This window comes from Ovis aries, chromosome 2 (genome assembly GCF_016772045.2).
Source record: "Ovis aries strain OAR_USU_Benz2616 breed Rambouillet chromosome 2, ARS-UI_Ramb_v3.0, whole genome shotgun sequence".
Taxonomy (NCBI): Eukaryota; Metazoa; Chordata; class Mammalia; order Artiodactyla; family Bovidae; genus Ovis; species Ovis aries.
The window spans coordinates 12,788,389-12,811,747 of record NC_056055.1 but is presented as its reverse complement, the minus strand read 5'-3'; the positions used below and the strand labels follow the sequence as shown (position 1 = coordinate 12,811,747).

Below are 23,359 nucleotides of genomic sequence, written 5' to 3'. Positions count from 1 at the left end.
AGACCCTGATGTTGGGAAAAATTGAAGGCAGGAGGAGAAGAGGACGACAGAGGATGAGATGGTTGGATGGCGTCACCGATTCAATGGGTGAATCTGAGCAAACTCCGGGAGACGGAGATGGACAGGGAGGCTTGGAGTGCTGCAGTCCATGGGGTCACAAAGAGTTGGACACGGCTTAGTGACTGAACAGCAACAAGAACAACATAACTGAATCACTTTGCTGTATATCTGAAACACTGTAAATCAAACATAATTCAATAAAAATAAAGTTAATCTATATAAAAAATAAGATTCAGAAGATCTTTGTCCTTTCCTTTATTCAATAAGGCTCATTTCTCAAATGCAAAAGTAGACTAAAATTAAGTCTTTTGCTATTATGCAACACAATAATTGTGCCAATTAAAAGAAAATAATAATCTAAGGCACTAAAAAGGCATTCAATAAAATTTTCTGCTTTTTTATGAATAAAAGCCAGTAAGCCAGAAAGAAAAACACCAATACAGTATACTAACGCCTATATATGGAATTTAGAAAGATGGTAACAATAACCCTGTATGCGAGACAGCAAAAGAGACACAGATGTATAGAACAGTCTTTTGGACTCTGTGGGAGAGGGAGAGGGTGGGATGATTTGGGAGAATGGCATTGAAACATGTATAATATCATATATGAAACGAATCGCCAGTCCAGGTTTGATGCATGATATTGGATGCTTGGGGCTGGTGCACTGGGACGACCCAGAGGGATGGTACAGGGAGGGAGGAGGACGGGGGGTTCAGAATGGGGAACACGTGTATACCTGTAGCAGATTCATGTTGATGCATGGCAAAACCAATACAATATTGTAAAGTAATTAAGCTGCAATTAAAATAAATTTATATTAAAAAAGAAATAAAAAGATAACTCAGTAATACGGTAGAGTATTGATCTCAAAGAAACACTGTAAGTCATGCTCAGCTGTGAAAACCCAGCATGTTTCCCAATTAGATAAGGAGCAAATCAGTAATTCTAAGCGTTTTCACTCTTATTTAAAATCTGTTTGAAATTTCTAGCCAAAGCAATAAGACAAAGCCATCATTAGCAATGCATTTCTTAAAGTTTCTACTCTGTATCAAAAAAATTAAAATTAGAAAGCAAGGGACAAACTAGACAAATCAAGCTTATCAAATAGAGCATTAAGGCCTTTAAAATAAAAGAGAAAACTTCTCTATATCTCTAAACAAAAAGGTTTTGAAAAATAACAGAAACAAGGGCTTTTTTAAACAAAATAAAGACCCCAAAACATGAATTATATTTGTCAGAAAATGTGAAAATCATTTAACTTTACTAACAACCAAAATAAAGTTCAATAATAGAAACACTACTTTTTCTCTTCTCAAATGGTCAAAGATTTTTTTTTTTAAGTTAAAAGTTGTAAAATATGTGGGAAACAGTACTTCTATTGAGAATGCTACCTGAACTGGTAATCTTTGGGAGTACTGCGTGACAAAGTGACCAGGGCTGCAAAAATGTCATGTGATTTGAACCACAATTATACAACTAAGAACATCTTAAGGAAATAACCATGGAAACTCATAAAAAGTGATCAACAGGATGAATATCCGAGAATAACTTGAAAACCAGAAACTACAAACAACATGAAATTTCAACAGAAGATTACTGGTTTATACTGCTGCTGCTGCTGCTGCTAAGTCACTTCAGTCATAAGTTACAGGCAATCATGAAATATCCTTAATATTGCTGAATAATATCAAATGAAAAAGTAGCTAACCAAAAAGAATGGTTTTATTACATTAGTGTGCATGTGTGTGTAAAGGTACTACATGTATGTACACATAGGTATGAGAATGACTAACAGCGTGTACATCAAAATGTTAACTCTCTCTTGGTAGTATATTCACGGGGTTTCATTTACCTCTATTTTTTACTTTTGTATCATTTCCAAACTTTCTCTTTCTTTTTTCTCTATTCTTCCCCTAGGGAATGTCATGTGAACTCAGAATTTTGAGTCTCACCTACAGACTAATGACTCCTAAATCTATTCAAATAAACTCATACTCCTAATGTGAAGCTCGAGTGGCCCAGTGGACACCTCTTCCTGAAGATGGCATATGTCCCTCAAATTCAATATATCCTCTCCATGAACAAATAATGGTTCCCTCCTCCTGTTTTTCAAATATGGCACTGTAATCTATCCCATTTTATAAATCTGCAACCTTGGAGTAATCTGTGATGACTTCTTTGTGATCCATCGCTTACTGTAACCCATCCAGACCTATTTATCTCTGTATCATCCACCTGCCTCATGATCCTAGAGTCCCTGGCTTGGTGTAGGTACCAGATATTCGTTTTGTTTGGATCCATTGTCTGACCTGCCATCCAACTTCTTGGTCTGAAATACTGAACTAATCATGTTTAAAAATTCCATGATTTTTCCCTCCATCTACAAAATAAAGTCAAAATTTCTTTACAAATCTTTTTATCACCTAGTCTTAAATAACATTCCCAGTCACATTCCATACCTCATCCCTATCTTCTATTTCCCCAACCTACCTCTTACACCAAACACATGCTACATCATCCTGTTAATAAGTTTGAAGACATATCACGCTTTCCTTCTGTTTGTTCTGTCTGGAAATAAACAGCTCTTTCTTATCTCCCACTACGAATATCTCCACTTGTACCAGCTCTTTAGAAGCCAGATCAAAGTTCGTCTCCTCAGTGAAACTTTCCCAAACATTAAACCCACCTCAGTGTCCCCCACTACCTTCCATTACACCAACCTCAACATAATTACAGTTAACACACTTGTTGTTCAGTCGCTCAGTCACGTCCGACACTTTGTGACCCCATGGACTGCAGCACGCCAGGCTTCCTTGTCCTTCACCATCTCCCGGTGCTTGCTCAAACTCATGTCTACTGAGTCAGTGATGCCGTCCAACCATCTTGTACTGTCATCCCCTCCTTCTCCTGCCTTCAATCCTTTCCAGCATCAGGGTCTTTTCTAATGAGTCACATACATCTGGCCATATCCCAAGCTAGCAAGATACTCTACTGCAAGGCTGACTCATATTTTTACTCTACTGAAGATCAAACAATAACTATGAAATAAGTGGATGAAACAATAAACAAGCAGATGCCTTAATTTTCACTAGCTATATGTCCAACATGCAAAATAAGCTAATAAATTACAGGTCAAAATTTTTGGTACAGTAATTTTGCTATGCAATTGTGAAATGAAAAAATCTTATGAATGTTATAGTTTAGACTTAATCTACCAAATCAATATTGAGCCTCTGCTATAAACCAAGCACTGTGCTACAGATTTTTAATCATTCTATTTGATGATACAATAGAACCACTCACTAAAAGCAAACAAGCCAAAAATAAAGCAAAGACAAGAGCACAAGTAGAAAGACTCTTCTGCAGCGACTGAGCTTTCCTACTCATTTGTAATATAAGATCAATTGTATTTACTCAGGCTTTCTAGACTGAAAATAAAATGTTGGCTTGAGTAAGATTTAGGCTGTTTTTTATAAGTCTAGCCAAATCAGCGGAGAAGGCAATGGCCACCCACTCCAGTATTCTTGCCTGGAAAATCCCATGGACGGAGGAGCCTGGTGGGCTGCAGTCCATGGGGTCGCGAAGAGTCGGACACAACTGAGTGACTTCACTTTCACTTTTCTCTTTCATGCATTGGAGAAGGAAATGGCAACCCACTCCAGTGTTCTTGCCTGGAGAGTCCCAGGGACACTGGAGCCTGGTAGGCTGCTGTCTATGGGGTCGCACAGAGTTGGACACGATTGAAGAGACTTAGCAGCAGCAGCCAAATCAGAAAAGACCTCGAGGGTCAAAGAAGAACTTAATCTCAGATTTATGGACACAGTTTTTCCACCCACATACATGCTTTAGTTATTAAACACAGACACAAAACATTCTAAAGTGGACCCACTGGGATAGTACATCAAATTGAGAAACGGTGTGCACGGGAGTTGATGAGTAATAGACTTAATCCAGACTGTAAAAAAAAATCAACAGAAAAAACAGGCAAAAGATCAAACAATCTTTCAGTAATGCCAAATTCCACCATCCGTTCTAAAAACATGCCAGGAATAAAGAAAATGTGGATAGCAAAATGCGCAGTTATCAGAATCCAACTGACAGCGACAGAGGGCTAAATGACATGTCACGCAAACTGCTAATTTACTACAAAATAATAAGATAAAAATTCAAATTTATGATTAACATTTTTATCAATCAACTTATAAAATGATTTCAGCTGACATGGTAAATGTCCATACAGTATAACTGAGTAGCTGTTAGCCCATAAAGTCACAGATATTAGGGAGTCTATTCTTTTGCCCACATCAAATGGTCAAAGGAGAAAGCAACCTTGAATGATACCTGAGTATCAGTTAATGATTTTACAAATGACTGAGGCAAAGAATACAAGGGTACTAACTTCATATAACAGAATAAACCAGTGGGCAAAAACATGCTTGAAGCATTCTCATTAAATTTAATAACAAGGCTAGACTGTTTCATTACTTCTATGTGGAAAGTCTAATAAAATGAGGCAAGAAATGGAAATGTGTAATTTAAAAATTTTATATTTTTTTTCAGATGAAAGAGAATTCAATTGTGAGAAAATACTGAGAAAGGTTGAGAAAGAGCCATGCATGGGATGACTGTTTTAACTGCAAAGTTCTGAAATGACACTGACTGGTAATACTTAAAAATCCAGCTGTGATAAAATAGGAAGGCAATTTTTGCAGAATTTTAGTGTATGGGAAAATTTTCAATTTGCAGCTTTAAAAATAAAACTTAAAAAACATTCTTTCACTACATAATTATATATGTACTCATACACATATGAAAAAAGAGTAAAAGATAAAAACTATAATAGCTATATTTTTCTGTTTCACCTAAAACTATTAATTGATCTTTTACATAAGGAAAAGATACAAAAATTATTTGTAGAGAAGCACTTGCAAATGGAAGTTGGTAAAATCTCTGAATGGTTACCCTTGAACTAAAGGCATGTGGACTATTTCAAGATAAAATTGATGAACGGTGTTTTAACCATGCCTGGTAGTCAATAAAGATTTGATATCCACTGAGTTAGCTTAAGAAAAGCAGGGGGGTTACTGGAAGTATATAAAAACCTCTCTCCAAACCGAAGAGCAAGGAGAAGAAATGGGCTTTAAGAAGAACTGGAACCAGGAATGATCAAGCCACAGGAACTGAGATGGCCGCTCCCTCCAACCTTCCATCTCTTTCCTCCTGGGGCCCTGCTGTGTCATATTTCAGCTTCTGTCACACTGACAGGATTCCTCTGGTTCTCCCTGCATCGTCTTACCTCTGTTTCCTACCTACTGGGAAGAAAGTTCTACTCTCTCAGAGTTCTTTGTGCCTGAGTCCAAGTTCCCAGGAGAAAGATTACAAATGATCCATCTGAAATGCTGGCTTGCCACCTACAATCCATCCAGAATGGGACAACCTCCACAGGGGGACAAAGGATTGAGGAGGAAGACAGATGTGAGTCTCAGGGGGAAATGGATGTTGACATGGACTACAGAAGAAATGAGCTACAAGGGAAAGGAAGAATTCAATGCTGTGCCTAGACCTGTCCAGCAGAAAAACTGCTTTGGAAATTTATCAGGTCAAACTGTCCTTCCAAAAAAGCACCAAATGCTAGGAAACATGGTGTAGAGAATTCAAGTGTAAACATGTAACTGAGAAAGTAGAAACACACTATTTATGATTCAAAGCTGTCAGGAAAGATGTCTTTTTACCAGGTATTTCAATAATAACTATGAAGGAAAGCTTAGCAGGAGCTTGTACATGTGTGCATACTAAGTCACTTTAGTTGCGTCCGACTCTTTGCAACTCTATGGGCTGTAGCTTGCCAGGCTCCTTTGTCCATGGGATTCCCCAAGCAAGAAGACTGGAGTGGGTTGCCATGCCCTCCTCCAGGGGATCTTCCTAACCCAGGGATTGAACCTGTGTCTCTTGCATCTCCTGCATCGGCAGGCAGGTCCTTTACCACTGGAGCCACCTGGGAAGCCCTTAGCAGGAGTTTAGAATATACTAAAGACACAGAGAATCTAACCATTCTATTGTAAATATCTGGGCTTCAGGAACAACCCAACTTTTCAAAAAGCCAGACATATTTTACATCAACTGCACTGATGCATGGGAGATTCAAAGACGGCTGAGGTTAAGAGAAGATTCTCAGTTCATGAACTTACTGTGTCTTGTATTTGGTATGCTGCTGCTGTTAAGTTGCTTCAGTCATGTCTGACTCTGTGCGACCCCATAGACGGCAGCCCACCAGGCTCCCCCATCCCTGGGACTCTCCAGGCAAGAACACTGGAGTGGGTTGCCATTTCCTTCTCCAATGCATGAAAGTGAAAAGTGAAAGTGAAGCCACTCAGTCATGCCTGACTCTTAGCGACCCCATGGACTACAGCCTACCAGGCTCCTCCATCCATGGGATTTTCCAGGCAAGAGTTCTGGAGTGGGGTGCCATTTAGCCTAAATTTATCCAAAAAACAAATTTAATTGTAACATTTATTAGCATTCTAAATAAATGACATTTGGAAGTTTATTTTTTCTTTTTTTAAAAAAAAATTTTTGTTTTGCTCTGTATTTCAATTTGTATGAAGAACTACATTAATTGCCATTACGGTGTTTCTTTCTTTTTTTTTTTTTTTGCAAATCTCTTTATTTTTTTATCATTGGAATAAAACTGCTTTATAATGTTGTATAGTTTCTGCTGTGCAACCAAGTGAATTACCTGTATGTATATATTTATCCCCTCCCTCTTCAGCCCCCCTCCCAGTTCCCCCAGCCCACCTCTCTAGGTCATCACAGAGCTCTGAGCTGAGCTCTCTGTGCTATACAGCAGCTTCCCACTTGTTATCATGTAAGTGTTTCATATCTTTAACAAAACTGTAATTAGACCCCAAATGATTTACAGTTGAGTCTGCATAGAAGACTCATCATATGTATATATTTAAGTGATTAATCAAAGACTGTAGTCATATTTACACCCATCATCATTCAAAGGTGTTGACTTTTAAAATTACTATAGTATAGTCTCTAGTGAATTAAACGATTCTTATAAATACATGCTTAGAACACTGACAATGTTCCTTAACTATGCACTGAAAATATAAATGAATCCAGTTCATTACCTAAGGTACTTAAAGAAAGATTTGTCTAAGCACTGATGATCATGGAGCCGATTGCTAAAGTGAGGTTTTCTTATCTGAAGAAACTACTAAAATAGTCTTAAGGGTGATTGTTTTTCTTTTGTGAGCTGGAACGGCATATTAAAAAGAAAAAAAAAGGAATGTAATTACTCAGAGGAACACTGAGTATCCCAGATCAGGATAAATTAATTTAGTTGGAAGACCACGTTTTATACTGAGGCTTGGCAAATAAATTTATAGACTTAAGTTTACACAGTATGACATTTTGAGACACGGTGTAGAAGTATCTAGAACTAAAAAATGGACCAGCGGTGATGAGCCTTTCAGCAGGAGCTGTCCTTTCCCCAGAGGCAAAGGTTCCAATGCCGGCCCCAGTTCTGGGTCAGTTCTTCACTTCTCAGCTCTCTGATGGTATAAACTAGAGGAGGGTGCTAGGCAGGCGCTGAAGGAGATTGGGTAGGGCTGCACATACATGTGGAGAAGGCAATGGCACCCCACTCCAGTACTCTTGCCTGGAAAATCCCATGGATGGAGGAGCCTGGTGGGCTGCAGTCTATGGGGTTGCTGAGAGTTGGACATGACTCAGTGACTTCACTTTCACTTTTCACTTTCATACATTGGAGAAGGAAATGGCAACCCACTCCAGTGTTCTTGCCTGGAGAATCCCAGGGACGGAGGAGCCTGGTGAGCTGCCGTCTATGGGATCACACAGAGTCGGACACAACTGAAGTGACTTAGCAGCAGCAGCACATGCGTGTGTCCTAACTCGCTTCAGTCGTGTCCTACTCTTTGTGACCCTATGAACCATAGCCCACCTGGCTCCGCTGTCCAGGGGATTCTCCAGGCAAGAATACTGGAGTGAGTTGCCATGCCCTCCTCCTGAGGATCTTCCCAACCCAAGGATCAAACCTCCGTCTCTTCCATCTCCAGCATTGGCAGGTGGGTTCCTTACCACTAGCACCACCTGCGAAGCCTGTAGGCCTGCAGAGCATCCATGAACTCTGAGGACTGTATCACTCGCAGCTGGTGGGTGGCTCTCCTTAAAATGTGGACTGTTCAGTGCTTGTTACTTTAAACCATGCGTCCCATTGCCAAATCTGAGACCACAGAGAAAGTCCTATATCACATCCTGTTGCTGATGAGTACTTAAAATATACACTTTTTACTACTCATTAGATACAAACAGCCTAAACTTTGGTATCTTTATTGCTAGAAACTTCCAACAATATCTGCCTGGAATCACCACTTTGGGAGCAACATTTAAAAGCCAAGCATGCATATTTTAGAGGAAATTGTGACTAAAAAGAGAGAAATCTTGGCTAGAAAAAGTACTGAGAAAAACACAAATAAGCAAATAAAAATTGCCTGATTTCTTTAAAAGTCAATGACAGTTTCATCTGGAAAGGTAAAACCTACAAAACAGAATTAAGATGAGGCTGTATTTGCAGACATGACTCGATTGGTGTAGGCCAAGTTGAAAGAGATGCCATTAGCAAAACAGTCTATCAAATAACACAGCTGAATGCGACTGAACACCCAACAACAGCAAGCAAACAGGCTGCCTGTTTCTGCATAGGACAAAAATCACGATTAAAAAAAAAAAAGAACTTTGATAGCTAGGGAAGAATGGAGTACGGAAAATGGGTCCTTTGAGGCATTTATTTACATGTGGTGATATTAATGGATTGTGTGTTAGCCGTTCGGTCGTGTCCGACTCTCCACGACCCCAAGGACTGTAGCCCACCAGGCTCCTCCATCCATGGAATTCTCTAGGCAAGAATATTGGAGTGGGTTGTCATTTCCTTCTCCGAGGAAATTAACGGATTAGAGAACATCTTTCTGCACTGAGAATGTCTTTTTTTTTTTTTCAATGAAGGAGAAGGAAAGAGTGGCTTTATTTCTTTGCCAGGCAAAGAGAGAGCACAGTGGGCTAGCGCCTCAGTTACCGTCAAGAATGTCTTTGATGAGTGAAAGTAAGAGGGACTGACGGGGTAGTGGGTCAGCATCCCTCTCCGTGTGTGACAAGCCAAAAGGAGGGCCACGTTCCCCTAACCTCTCAGCAAGTGATGGAGTCAGTTTCCACCATCTGCACCCTCTGCACCCTGCTCTGTGTCACATCGTGGCCAGCCATCCGAATTCTTCTGAGCAAATGGCCAGACAACCACTGTCATCTGTGTGCAGATTTTTATGTGAGTTTTGATCCTCAAGAGGCAATGTGACACTACGAAGGAGAAAGGGGACAGCTGGAGGGCATAACAGAATGTGTAGGGTCAGTGCTTTCAACCCAGGACACTCCTCCAGTTCGGATGGGCTCGGTGCAACAGCATTTGGTGTTTAACAAAAAAAAAAAAAAAAAAAGATTGGAATTGTCTCACTTCAATTTCCTGATAATCAGCCTAAGTATCATTTTTATTTCTTAAATCTGAGCTGTAATGTGGGATAGAATATAAAGTTCTTATGACAATTTAGGTAAAAGCTGAGATTTAAAAGGATTTTTATACTTGAGACCAGTCGCTTCAGGCTACACCTCCAGATGCCCCAAAGGCATGTCTTCAATCATCTGTGTCCAGATGAGCAATGGTATGTCACTTCCCCGTAAGTAACACATGTTCATTATAACTAGTTTTTCAAAGGCAGAAGAAACGATTTAAATGAATAAATATATTATGTATTGATAACTATGGTTAATATTTTGACATTTTTCTTCCCAGTTTTATTGAGTACATTTATTTTATGAAACTGGACTTTTACATATAAATACACAGAAAGTTTTGGCTCATTTAATATGATATTTGGCCAATTTACAAGGCCATTAAATAGCCTTCAAAGATAGGATGTTATTGAATATATTTCACTGTGAATATGTTTTTATTTTGTTAAACTTGGAACTTGGTTTTCTCTGCCTCTAGTTTCTGGACGTAGCATCAGCCATCAGAGTTACCCTCTGGTACCCCTATACCCCCATTCTCACCCTTCCCCTGGGAAGGGGGCTTCCTCAGCCTCTCCCTCTTCCCTTTTCTTTGGCCTTTGGCAGCCTGTCTATGTTTTATAAAGATAGGTTCCATGTGTCCAGCAGCGCCTGCTTCTGGGGATGCAAGTCAATCTAATTTAAAGGTTCAGTATTAGGGCGTTGTGCACCTGAGCCACATTCTGTATTAAGCTGATGAAGGCATTCTTGATTCTCCACCAGCCTTCTGCTGTATTATAATTCAACTGATTCAGAACTCAGAGGTGGAAAAGGTGTCATCTATTAAACTCTTCCAAATCACAGCCAGATTGTATTATAATTCAACTGATTTAGAACTGTTGCATTATAATTCAACTGACTTAGAATTCAAGAAAGGTGGGTCATTTATTAAACCCTCCCAAATCAAAGCCAAATGGTTTCTAAATTCCTATTCCAAACAATGCTGGGATGAACAGCCTTTTACAGGAACCTTTGTATGTTTCTTGAATGATTTCTTATGAGAAGCTAGTTCTTTGATGGGTGATAACTTAGTTTTACTGTTCATACTTTTAAGACTGCAAACATAGGGACAGTTTACCATATCACTCTGGAAACATACTGCCAATGTTTAAATACACAGATGTATTGTGAATGCTCTACATGAAGAGAAACACAGCTATTAAGAGAAAGATCTTGAAGACAGAGGAAAGAAATGTTCTCCAGAAGGTCTTCCTTGACTGAGGGAAGAGACCCTTACTCTAATAAAGGTAAGGAAGTATGGTTAAACACAGAGGCTCTTAAGTTTAGAGATGGGACTACTAGAAATTTGAAAGAGTTCATATCTGAGAAAATTAGAAGTATATGTACTAACTGTATACACATTACATACATTTTAAATATCACTGGAAATTTTATAAAATTGTATTTTACATTAGCAACCAGGATATCCTATAACCAGTAGAGCACAATGGACATTAAACAATGAAAACTTCCAGGATCATCTCAGAGGAAATTAATAGTGCATCAAACTCATGTACCTCAAAATATATTTTCTATAACCACTCTTGAACTGGGAAAATATCCAACTTGAATTTTACTTAGTAAATGACTAAGTGGGCTTCCCAGGTGGCTAAGTGGTAAAGAATCCACCTGCCAATGCGGGAGATGCAGGAAACATGGGTTTGATTCCTGGGTTGGGAAGATCCCCTGAAAGAGAAAATAGCAACTCACTCCAGTATTCTTGCCTGGAAAATCCCATGGACAGAGGAGCCTGGAGGGCTACAGTCCACCGAGTCACAGAGTTGGACATGACCGAGTGATTTGAGAACAGGCACATGCGCGTGCACACACACACACACACACACACACACACTGACTAAGTACATTTACTCTATAAACTTACTTTACTCCATAAATGATTCAGTCTTATAATAAGCCCTGCTAAGAACTTTCTTTCAAATGTTTTTTTCTCTATTAATTTCATGGGAAGTTTTGTCCTTAATTTTGAAAGACATCTATTTGCAAAACAAGCTACAAAACAAGGTAGCTGTCACTATCTCAACATATCTAGTTATCAGACCCTCTCCTCAAGGTCATAGCTTTCACATTCACTGAAGCTAAGAAGAAAGTATGCTCTGAATTCGAAAAATTGTTATTGCTTGACCTTTCACACAAAGAAATTGGCAACTGCTGGAATGACCTCATGACAAAGACAGATAGCAAGGAAGGTGAATATTTTAAAAACCTTTTCATCAAAATAGATTAAGAAAATGCACTTACTAATGGACTGCAGATTTCATTTTCTTCCCACTATCATTCATTTCAAGTGAAGCGCTGTAACAACATTCGTGGGCTACAACAACATCTCAGAGAATGTTTCCTATCCACAATTAGCCCCCAAGCTAAAGCAGGTTACTGTATGTAAGCAGATCCTATGCCAGAAATACATTCTTCATACGGCTGGGGGAGATTTAGAGAACAGTCTCAAAAATCTATGGGAAAGACCGAGATAATACATAACAGGAAATTCCTTTTAATGTAGAAGTCTCTTAACCTGACAGCTTCCTCTGAAAAGTCAAAGGAGAACCACATTTTCCTGAGAAAGATTCATTTGGGTTTACTAAACCGACAATAAAATATTGATTATATTTTGTGGGATGCATTTGTTTCCCCGTGATGCTCAGTATAATCTTTTATTTGGGGGTGAATGCCATATTATTTAGAAGCTTCTGGGAAACTAAGATAAGAAGTTTCTGTTGCCAAAATTTAAACAAATTGCTCAGGAACTTTGATAGCTTCTTTCTAAAGAAAAAAAATATGACTTTAGCACAAGGACAAACAAAGGTATTTTGCAGTTAGGCAAGGTTTGGCTCTGCCATCTTGAGCTGGGTTTGGTCATTGAGCAAGAAACAAGTGGATTTCCAGACATTTCTTTGGTCACACACACACACACACACACAAACACACACTCTTCCTGACACACTGGTTTGGTAAAGACCCCTCATCACTTCCTCAGTATCCACATTCTCCTTCCTCTTCAGTAATAAAACTCCATAAAGCTAAGGATGGGATTGAGACCAGGTTCCCCCCAATGAGATCTACGTGAAAGTATTGTGTGAATTGCTACAGTCTTCTTAAAGACCAATGTGACTATCTTTGTCCTTTATTCCTTCTGGGGTCTGGCATGAGCCCCTGATGGTAGGAGCTCCAATAGCCATCTGGGACCATGAGGTAAGCAAGAGAAGATAGAGCAGAGGGCTGAAAGTAAAAACTCTGGATCCCCGAAGACAGAGAGCTGCCATATTTGCTCTGACTTTTCTAGTCAAACTTAGTTTGAGAGAGAACCAACTGTTTATCATGTTTAAGCCAGTGGTACTTTAGATTTTTCTACTACATCCAGCTAAATTTAATCTTAGCTAATTTATTGGGTTAAAAAGCAAGTTCAGAAGACAAACTAGAAGGGATTAAACCATCTCAGGGTCTGCCAATGATCTGTCTGTGTTAGAGGGTGGAACATAATCAAGGATCACAAAATGAAATTCTAAGTATCAGATGGTGGTGGTTAGTTTCTAAGTCATGTCCAACTCTTGTGACCCCATGGACTATAGCCTGCCAGGCTCTGTCCAGGCGATTGCCCAGGCAAGAATACTGAAGTGGGTTGCCAATTCCTTCTCCAGGGGATCTTCCCAACCGAGGGGTCGAACCCAGGTCTGTCTCTTGCATTGCAGGCGATTTCCTGCCTTGCAGGCAGATTCTTCACCAAGTGAACCACCAGGGAAGCCCAAGTGCCAGGTGCTGATTAGTTGTGAGAAATCACACCCAGAATTGTTACATATTCTAGTCTGTCAGGAGAAGGCAACGGCACCCCACTCCAGTACTCCTGCCTGGAAAATCCTGTGGAGGGAGGAGCCTGGTGGGCTGCAGTCCATGGGGTCACTAAGAGTCGGATATGACTGAGCAACTTCACTTTCACTTTTCACTTTCCTGCATTGGAGAAGGAAATGGCAACCCACTCCAGTGTTCTTGCCTGGAAAATCCCTGGGATGGGGGAGCCTGGTGGGCTGCCGTCTATGGGGTTGCACAAAGTCGCACATGACTAAAGCGACTTAGCAGCAGCAGCAGCTAGTCTGTCAAGAGTAAAGCTCCAAACTCAGATTTTTTTAAAAAAATGCTATCTCCTGATTTTAAAATGCCTGCCAAAGTTAAAACATATATTAAATATGCATATATATTTTAAAATACACAAATGCATACACACACATACACACATAGGCCATATATATCACACATATTGAAGGCCAATTGAAAAGCAGCCATGGAATGAATATAGCTTTAAAGCCACAGTTTTTGTCTTCTGGGTTAGACTGTAACACTTTCAATGTTCTGGAGATGGAATTCCCTGCTTCCCCCTGGCTTTTGATGCAACTCAACACACAAAGGTAATATAGTAAGATGTGGGTGGGGGGTGGGGTGGTGCGAGGGGAGGAGACAGACCAGATGACCAATCAGATATCTTGACTGACTCTGCCTTTGGCCTTTACTTAGCCTTGTAAGTAGCATTTAGTTACCTAACCTCTCCTCGTATCCATGTCTTTTCTGTAAAACTAATTCTGTAAAATCATAACATAAACGTGCTTTGTAAATTGCAGGTCACTTTACAAATTAAAGGTATATCTGGTCAAGAATGAATACATTTAATAATTCTCCTTCACGGTCATTGTTAAGAGAAATCCTCTCTAGCACATTTTTACCTCGAGGACACTGGGGGAGGCTTTCCTATCTTTTGACCACAGAAGTGAACTAGAAAAAGCAGTCTACCCTTCCTCTATGTTTAAGTATTAAGTCATCTACCAAGTATCTTCATGATACATTTCGACCAAACGTCATAGAATACTGGTAGCCAATAGTGACGTGTCTTTAACAGTAACACAGATACACCTTCTGAATACATTTCACAGTGCCCTGTATGCTGGGAATAACAAAACTAATAAAATATGCAGATACTAGACTAAGGAGAAACTGGAATTCAATATTTGATAATTATTTGTGCACGTGCTCCCTCTCCCTTGCTTCCTCTCTCTCTCCCTCAAATGATTTTCAGTACCATCTTTACCTGGGAAATATATAAGAGGTCTGGTTCAGTCTAAGCACTGAGGCTTCATTCATGCATTCATTCACATGTCTAACATACTGATGGGATTACAAAAGAACTTTCTATAGAAGACCAAGGCAATATGAAAACTGTTTAAAAATTTAAGAAGCACAAAAGAGAGACCGTTTGCAGAAGCCCATTTAGAAAGATCATCTTTCTAGCGTCAGAAAAGAACTTAGCTCCCTCAACATTGAGCAATTCCTGACATTTAAATCAAAGGTCTCTGAGTCTGGAGCAGCTGAATCCAGTGCAGACTGAATGACTCCTTCCCACCCTTTCCAACAGGGAAGGAGAACCTACACCTTCCTTATTCCTTCAGCATTCACGTCATCAGAAAGACTGCTGCACAGTTTTGGTTCATTGTACGAAAATAAAATAGCTCTAATCTACTAGCCTCTCACACAACTCCAGGTTTTATCAGAAACATAAAAGCAGATACTTTTTTCCTACGAGGCTGAGAGCAGAATACTCCCCAGGTAAAGGCATGAACACGCACCAGTGTGGATATATAACGATGATCTCCTTTCCTTGAAGCTAGGAGGAGTTTCTGCCTATCTGTTCCCAGTCTTGTGTCCCTCTAAAGCACAGATTTTTGGAAAGGCAGCATATTCCCCACCAGAGGATCATATTTCTGGAACTCTGGAGCAAAAAAGAACTTTCTTTCAAAGGAAGCTGCATACTATGTTTGTATAACAGATAGCAAAAGGGAAGTGGAAGGAGGGGCTCTAATTTTATTATAATGTGAAACGCTTAGATGTTGAAGAGTTTTGCACGCAGAAAGGGTTCAACCCAAAAATACACACTTGAGGAAAGGCAATTTATAAACACATGATGGAGAGAAAAACCAAGAAGAAAGGTTGTTCTAAAATAGTCATCCCTTGGAAAGGAAAAGTTGAAGAGCATTTCGTTTATTTTTTAAAAGACTTTCATGTAATTTTAAGTTCAAGGTGCTAAGTCTTTCTCCTATTCTATTGATTGTGTCTCTGGAAAGATCTGTACTAACTGCCAATTTCACTGCTTTTGTCCTGTACTCTTTGATAAGTGTTGGGGGTGGTCCCCAAGAAAAAATATCTACATTGCAGTTCATCCATTCAAATAAAGTGTGTCCAAGCATATATTCTTTCATTAAGTGGTACAACTCTGACACTCTATAAAAAATGAACAACACTGTTATCCTTTTTGTTTTGTCAATCATATGTACTGACAGGTAACAGCAAATTTCAAGTTGGTAAAGAAAATTCTCCATCTCGAGATTTTACATAAGAGGAATGAGATGTCTGAACTGGGAGGGTAACCATGTACTTGCAAGTGTGTCAATATATGTATGTTTATGTGTTTGTATATCTGTCTGCCTGTGTTTGTGGCTGTGGATAGCTGTGTGGTCATTCAGTTTCAAACGGAAAAGTTTTAAAAAACTCATTTTCCTGGGGTTTTGAGGTTTGACAAACCTCAAAAATGTACCCGTGATTTTCAATTTCACATCAAGGCTAGACCACAATCAGTCCCAATATCACCATTCTATGCACACAGGGGAACCTAAAAAACTGTCTCATCTCCATGAAAAATGTCTCAATTCCCAAATCAAACCACACAGCTTATCATTTTCAAACTAATCTTGTGATAAAACAGACTTTGATCCCTTTGCCAAAATTCCCATTGAAACTTCTTCTAATGCCATTTCTAAACACTGATCATCTTTTATCAAATTTGTTCATGAATATCTCATTTAATTAAACCTAAGCATGCTCATCAGAGGCCTGGCAAAGCTACAATAATGACATGCAGGTTGCCAGGTTAGACAGGAACTGAGCCCAGCTGACCCTCTCCTGCACCTTCTCATAACCCAACCAAAATGAGAAAAGGAAAATAAAGTCAAGGGAAAGTTCAGTTAACACAAACGTTTGAGAAATCCCTGCTTGTTGGATTACAAATGGATCCAGACTGAAGAAAGGCACTGGGACCTCTTTGGCAATTCTACTTTCCAAGCCAGGATGTAGTATTTGGAAGGAGAAAGCTGAAGACAGAGTAGGTTTTGAGGAGAGCAGTCCGTACTCGACTCATTATGCATTTAACTGTTTTGGATCAACAATACTGAGAGGCCCTGGGCAGACCTGGCCAAGCCAAACAGAGGAGCTGGTCTATGGCAAGTTCTTCCTGGTTCCGCGAGGTTCTTCTCCACCAGGAGTGGAGGCCAGCAGAAAACAGCCTATAAAACTGAAGCCTAAAGTAGATTCAACACACTGATAAAATGGTAGATGCTGTCATCATAAACAAAATTCAAAGGCAAGTGAAACACAGAGGAAAAATACCTGCCGCAGACTTGGGGACAGAAAGGTTAATATCATTAAAATTTAAAGAGTATTTGCAAATCACTAAGAAAAAGAACCACTTTCAGAAAAAAAAAAATGGTTAATGATCCCAAAGTCTTTTAATAGGAATTTTTCAAAAAAGCTATATATGGCCAGTGTATTTAAAAAGTATATGAAAAAAGTGTTCAACCTCACTAATAAGAAAGGGGAATATAAAAATAAGATTCTATTTTTCACATATAAATCAGAGGGCCACGTTCAAACGATACCTGCGCTGGCTGTATCCTAGATATGAACCTACACACTGTATGTAGGAGTATAATTTGGTATACATTTTCTGCAGAGCCACTTGGCACAGGCAGCAAAGGCCTTAAAAACAGGCATCTTCTCTGAAGGAATAATACCCACCAGTTCAGAAATTTGTATTAAGGACATTATTAGAGATATGAGCAAAGATTTGGTCTCACCGTGTTGCTCTTAACAGCCTGTATGTATCTTAGTCGCCCAGTTGTGTCTGACTCAGTGAATCCATGGACTGTAGCCCACCAGGCTTCTCTGTCCATGGAATTCTCCAAGCAAGAATACTGGAGTGGGTAGCCATTTCCTTCTCCAGGGGATCTTCCTAACCCAAGGATCAAACTAGGATCTCCTGCATTATAGGTGGAATCTTTACCATCTGAGCCAGCAGGAAAGCCTGTAACAGCATAAATACATGATAATAGGTAATTACATGATACAAATTAACACACATCCTGAAATGGAATACTGTGTGGCCATGAAAAATGATAAAGCAGAAATGTATTTCTTATTATGGAAAGAAGACTGCAAAATATGATGGAAAAGTTCAGTTAAAAAAGATAATATACAGTATGATGCTTCTTTGGGTAAACATTATTTATACATGATATATGTACATGTATGAATATATACCTATTACCTAGACAACTGCAAAAAGATCAAGATGGATATGTGCCAAAATATTACAGTGTATTTTCAGAAAATTTTTCTGATTATTTTATCTTCTAAGATAAACACTTATTATAAGTAAAATAAAATGTGTTTTTAAAAAATGAATCAAAGAGAAAAACAAGAATCTGGATATAGAAGTCATGTTTAAAAAATCAACAATGTTTCTTTACATTAAGAATAATTGTTTAACTGCTCATATAACTCAGTAACAAAACAAAATCCAATCCAGTTGAAAAGTGTGCCAAAGACCTAAATAGGTATTTCTCCAAAGACATACAGATGGCCAATAGGCACACGATAAGACACTCACCATCTCTAATTGTTAGAGAAATGCAAATCAAAATTACAGTGAGGTAACACCTCACTCCAGTCCGAATGGCCATTATCAAAAAAATCTACAAGTAGGTGGCACTAGTGGTAAAGAACCTACCTACCAGTGCAGGAGACATGAGAGATGCGCGTTGGATCCCTGGGTTGGGAACAATCCCCTCGAGGATGATATGGCAACCCACTCCAGTATTCTTGCCTGGAGAATCCCAAGGACAGAGGAGGCTGGTGGGCTACAGTCCATAGGGTCACAAAGAGTCAGACACGACTGAAGTGACTTAGCACAGCCCAACAAATGCTGGAGAGGGTGCAGAGAAAAGGGAGCCCTCCAACACCCCTGGTGGGAATGTAAATCAGTGCAGGTGCTATGGAGAACAGAATGGAGGCTCCTTAAACTGAAAACAGAGTTGCCAGAAGAGCCAGAAATCCCACTCCTGGGCATACACCCAGGAAAAACTGTAATTTGAAAAACTACATGCACCTCTCTGTTAATAGCAGCACAATAACCAATACATGGGAACAACCTAATTATCAACAACAGATGCCTGGATAAAGAAGATGTGGTCCATATATACAATGGAATATTACTCAGCCATCAAAATGTATGCAATAATGCCATCTGCAGCAACACAGATGGACCTGGAGATGATCAGACCGAGTGAAGCAAGTCAGAAAGAGAAAGACAGCTACCACATGATATCACTTACACATGGACTCTAAAATACAACACAAATGAACATGTCTGTGAAACAGAAACAGACTCACAGATATAAAGAAAAGACTGTTTGCCACAGGGAAGGGAAGTCAGGGAGGGATGGACTGGGAGTTTGGGATTAGCAAATGTAAACTAGCACATATAGGATGGATTAATAATGAGGTCCTACCACATAGCATAGGGAACTATATTCAATACCCTGTGATGAACCATAATGGAAAAGAATATGAAAATATATGTATAACTGAGTCACTTGGCTATATAGCAGAAATTAACACAACACTGTAAATAAACTATACCACAATACAATGTTTTTAATTTTAAAAAATTGTTTAACATTTAATTTGTAAAGACGCTATTCATGATAGCAATATTGAATGGAATACATTTAAGTCTAAATTTGAAAAATATATGCAGAACTTAATTAGTAGAAATCTATAACTTTATTGAAGGATATGAAAAGAACTGGTTAAAAATGGACACACTATAGTCTTGACTTGGAAGGACTATAATTATAAACCATAAATAATTCCCAAGTTAATTCTATATTTTCTATATTGAAATCAAAATCTTGGCTGGTTTCATTTGGAATATGTATCAATGAATTAAAACTTCATATTAAGTAATAAATATATGAGAACTGACTTAAAGAGAAAAAATTAGAAAATGGAGACTTCTCATGATCAGGTATTTAAATAGATTGTAAAGTTATAATAATTACATCATTTTTGCAAAGCTTAAAAGTAATAGATAATAGGATGAACTATCCTATTATCCAGGATAATAAAAAATTCATAGGAGGCCAGGAGAAGCTCAAATACCCATAAACTTTAAGTGTATGACAAAAGAGGCATTCAATTAAATTGGAAAAGGATGAATGGCTGGTAAACACATGATGCTGGGGAAACTGGTTAACTATTAAAAAATAAAGTTAGACATCTTTGTCATACCATACACTAAAATAAGCTCCTGATAGATTAAACTGTGAGATGGGAAAATATTTCTCTGATATGGGAAATGAGAAAGCCATGCTAAGAATATAAGCAAATGTAGGATCTTAAAGACAAAGTTTGATAGATTTGACTATATACAAATTTAAATCATCCATTTAACCACACTGTGATAAACAAAAGCAAAAGGCAGCGAGCTGGAAAAAACAACTGCAGCATGTATACAAATAGTTACCAGTCTTACTATATGAAGAGCTTTTACAAATGATCAAACCAACAAACAAACATACACCATAGTTGCAAAATGGTCAAAACCAATGACCAGGTAATCCTCAAAGGAAAAATACAAATGCCCAGTAAATGTATTAGAAAATACGCATTCCACAATAAAACGAAAACCACTGAATTTGCTGAAATGATACCTCTGTTCACCTACCAAATAGGCAAAGATATTAAAAATATTGGCACATGTTACTGGTGACCCTGTGGCAAACTTACTGCTGTGGTACTCTGCTGAAGTGAAGTGAAAGTCATTCAGTTGTGTCCAACTCTTTGGAATCCTATGGACTATACAGCCCATGGAATTCTCCAGGCCAGAATACTGGAGTGGGTAGCCTTTCCCATCTCCAGGGGAATCTTCCCAACCCAGGGATCGAACCCAGGTCTCTCGCATTGTGGGCGGATTCTTTACCAGCTGAGCCACAAGGGAAGCCCAAAAATACTGGGGTAGGTAGCATATCCCTTCTCCAGGGGATCTTCCAGACCCAGGAATCCAACCGGGGTCTCCTGCATTGCAGGCAGATTCTTTACAAACTGAGCTATGGGGTGGGGGGTGGGGGAACTCTGCTGATGGGAATGTAAATCTATACAACCCTCCAAGGCAGAACTGGACAAAATGTATCAGGTAGTTTACAGATGTTCACATCTCTTAATTAAGCAACTTTCAGAAATTCGTATTAAGGAAGTAATCAAAGGGGTCTATAAATATTTGTGTTTCCCAAAACTTTTGTTCAACAACAGATGACAGGTCAAATAGATTATAGACTATAATAATCTAGCAAGTAAGGTCAGTATATAATAACTACATTATATTAGATATATAATGATATAGATCATTTCATGATATAACAAGTGAAAAATGTAGGCTACAAAACAGCAAGACACTAGTTTGTTTTAAAGTATGAGCAGATGTGCATACTGGGCAAATATTCAACAATATGTAAACAGTGGCTTTTTAAGGGTGATGAGATTAGAGGGTTTTCCCCCCTTTTCCTCCGCTGGTTTCATTCATTCCACACACACTGGCTTGCTATGCTGTGCCCAACATCTCTATAGGCTCTAAATTTTCTTCAAATGAATATGCATTACACTGTAATCAGAAAAAGTTACATTTTGGCAAAGTAAAAGTCCAGCATCTGAAACTGACTTCCTTCTTTTAAAAGTCTGGTAAAGGACTCAGAGCAATGAAGTGCATATTGAAAGTATAAAGTCACATCCCAGAGAATTGGGGAAATGTTCAGGTCACTCCACCTCTTACCTTTAGTGACACTTCCTAAAACATACTCACGTGTTACAGTTTGCCCATAGTTTATTCCCACGACAGTGAATGTGAACAGCATCTCAAGGACTCCTTCCTAATAGAGTTCTCAAAGACCACTTAATGAGCCTGACATCTCCTTAAGCCTTTTAAATCCATCCTTTCAAGGCAACCCCCTCCCTTCCACAACAGGATAGGTATGATTCTGACTTTGCAGATGGGGACGCTTGACTTGGGGTGCTATGGCTGGCCCGCGGCTGAGCCCGGCTTATAGCCGGGCAGGCGGTGGTGGGTGGGAAGGGCACCTTACCGCGGCTTGCTGGAAGGCGCCCTTGGTGTAGGTGCCACCGCCTCGGTAGGTGATGGCCGGGATCTCGCGGCTGAGCAGCGCGCACTTGTGTTGGTGCGCGCGGCGGGAGGAGATGTAGTCGACGCGCGGCACCACGTTGTTCTTGGACGAGAAGGTCACGATGGCCACACGCGTGGCCGTGGGCACCACGGGGAAGTCGGACAGCAGCTTGCGGACGAACTTGAGCTCGCTGAGGAAGTTGGCTTGGCCCACGCTGGACGACTCGTCCACCAGGAAGACGAGCTCCAGGCGCTCGCTGAGCTCCCGCAGCCGCCGCACGCGCCGCCGGAACGCCTGGCCCAGCCGCTCCACTTTGCTCTCCGCGGCCGCCGCGTCCTCGCTGGGCGCGGGCGGCTCCGGCAGCCGCCCGGGGGCTCCGGGCGCCGCCTCGGGGAAGAGGCGGAAGCTGAAATTGCGCGACGGGGACAGCTGCTGAAAGGTCGCCCAGCCTGAAACCAGCGCCAGACCCCAGCAACAAAAGGCCAGGCGCGCCCACATTGCGCTAGAGACGGAGCGGCCGCCCGGAGCGCAGGCGTCTGCCCAGCGCGGAGAGATGCTCGGGCGCCGGGGTCGCCGAGGGGCGTGCGCGGCGCGGGGCGTGGGGCGGCGGCCGCGAGCCTCAGCGCTCTCTCCTCTGACACTGGGGACACAGTCCAGACTCCTCCGGCAGCCCGAGAATTAGGGAGGGAAGGCGCGCGCTCGCTACCTCTCTCGCTCCCGTCTTTTCTCTCCCCTCACTCCTCCTCCTCCTCCTCGCTCTCCCCGAAGCCTATAAAATGTTTGAAGGCAAGGGGGCAGTCAAGAAGAATCTCCCGCTTCCTCCTTCTCTCCCTCCTCTGTCTCTCCCTCTCCCCTCGCCTTCCTCTATCTCTGCCTCTATCTCTCTCCTCCCCCTTCTTCTCCTCCCGGGTTCAAGCCAAAGACTCTCGGAGATTCCATGACACCAGAACCCCGCGTCTGTCAGGCGGTCAACATTCCCGCAGCAAGCGCACCAGCGCCGAAGCCCTGATTGATCCCATATGTCTGGCAGGAGCCGCAGAGGAATTCACTGGAGATGGATCCAGATACCGAGAGTGCCACAGTAATTGGAAACACTTTGTAGAGGAAAACACACACGCACTGGCCAGGGAGTTGAAAGCATCTTTTGAAAATTGCTTGCTCACCTTTTGTGTCTCTCCCCCCTCTCCGGAGAAACCTCAAAGCCTTCTCCAAGAGGATGTTTTATTCGACTTTTGTGGTGGGGCTTTCCGATCGGTGGGGTGTGTGTGTGTCCTCTTGAGGGTCCTCTCCGATCACAATATATAGGGGTTGCATCTACCCCTATGCAGCCCCTAGAATGACTGTTGTGGCGCTGCACGCATGCATTTATTTATTCATCCGTTTGGTTA

General features: G+C 40.5%; 1 protein-coding gene across 3 annotated transcripts in view; it reads right to left on the bottom strand.

Moving 5' to 3' along the window:
* Positions 1 to 22,955, bottom strand: part of SVEP1 (sushi, von Willebrand factor type A, EGF and pentraxin domain containing 1) — a 203,104-nt gene extending 180,149 nt beyond the window's left edge. For all 3 annotated transcript variants that reach the window (XR_006058565.2, XM_012113658.4, XM_060408928.1), the window contains exon 1: positions 21,933 to 22,955. Coding sequence is in view for 2 of the 3 variants with exons in the window: in XM_012113658.4 (XP_011969048.3) it covers positions 21,933 to 22,469 (537 nt within the window). In the remaining variant the exon portion in view is untranslated. The remainder of the gene's footprint in view (positions 1 to 21,932) is intronic.
* Between the last annotated feature and the right edge of the window lie 404 nt (positions 22,956 to 23,359).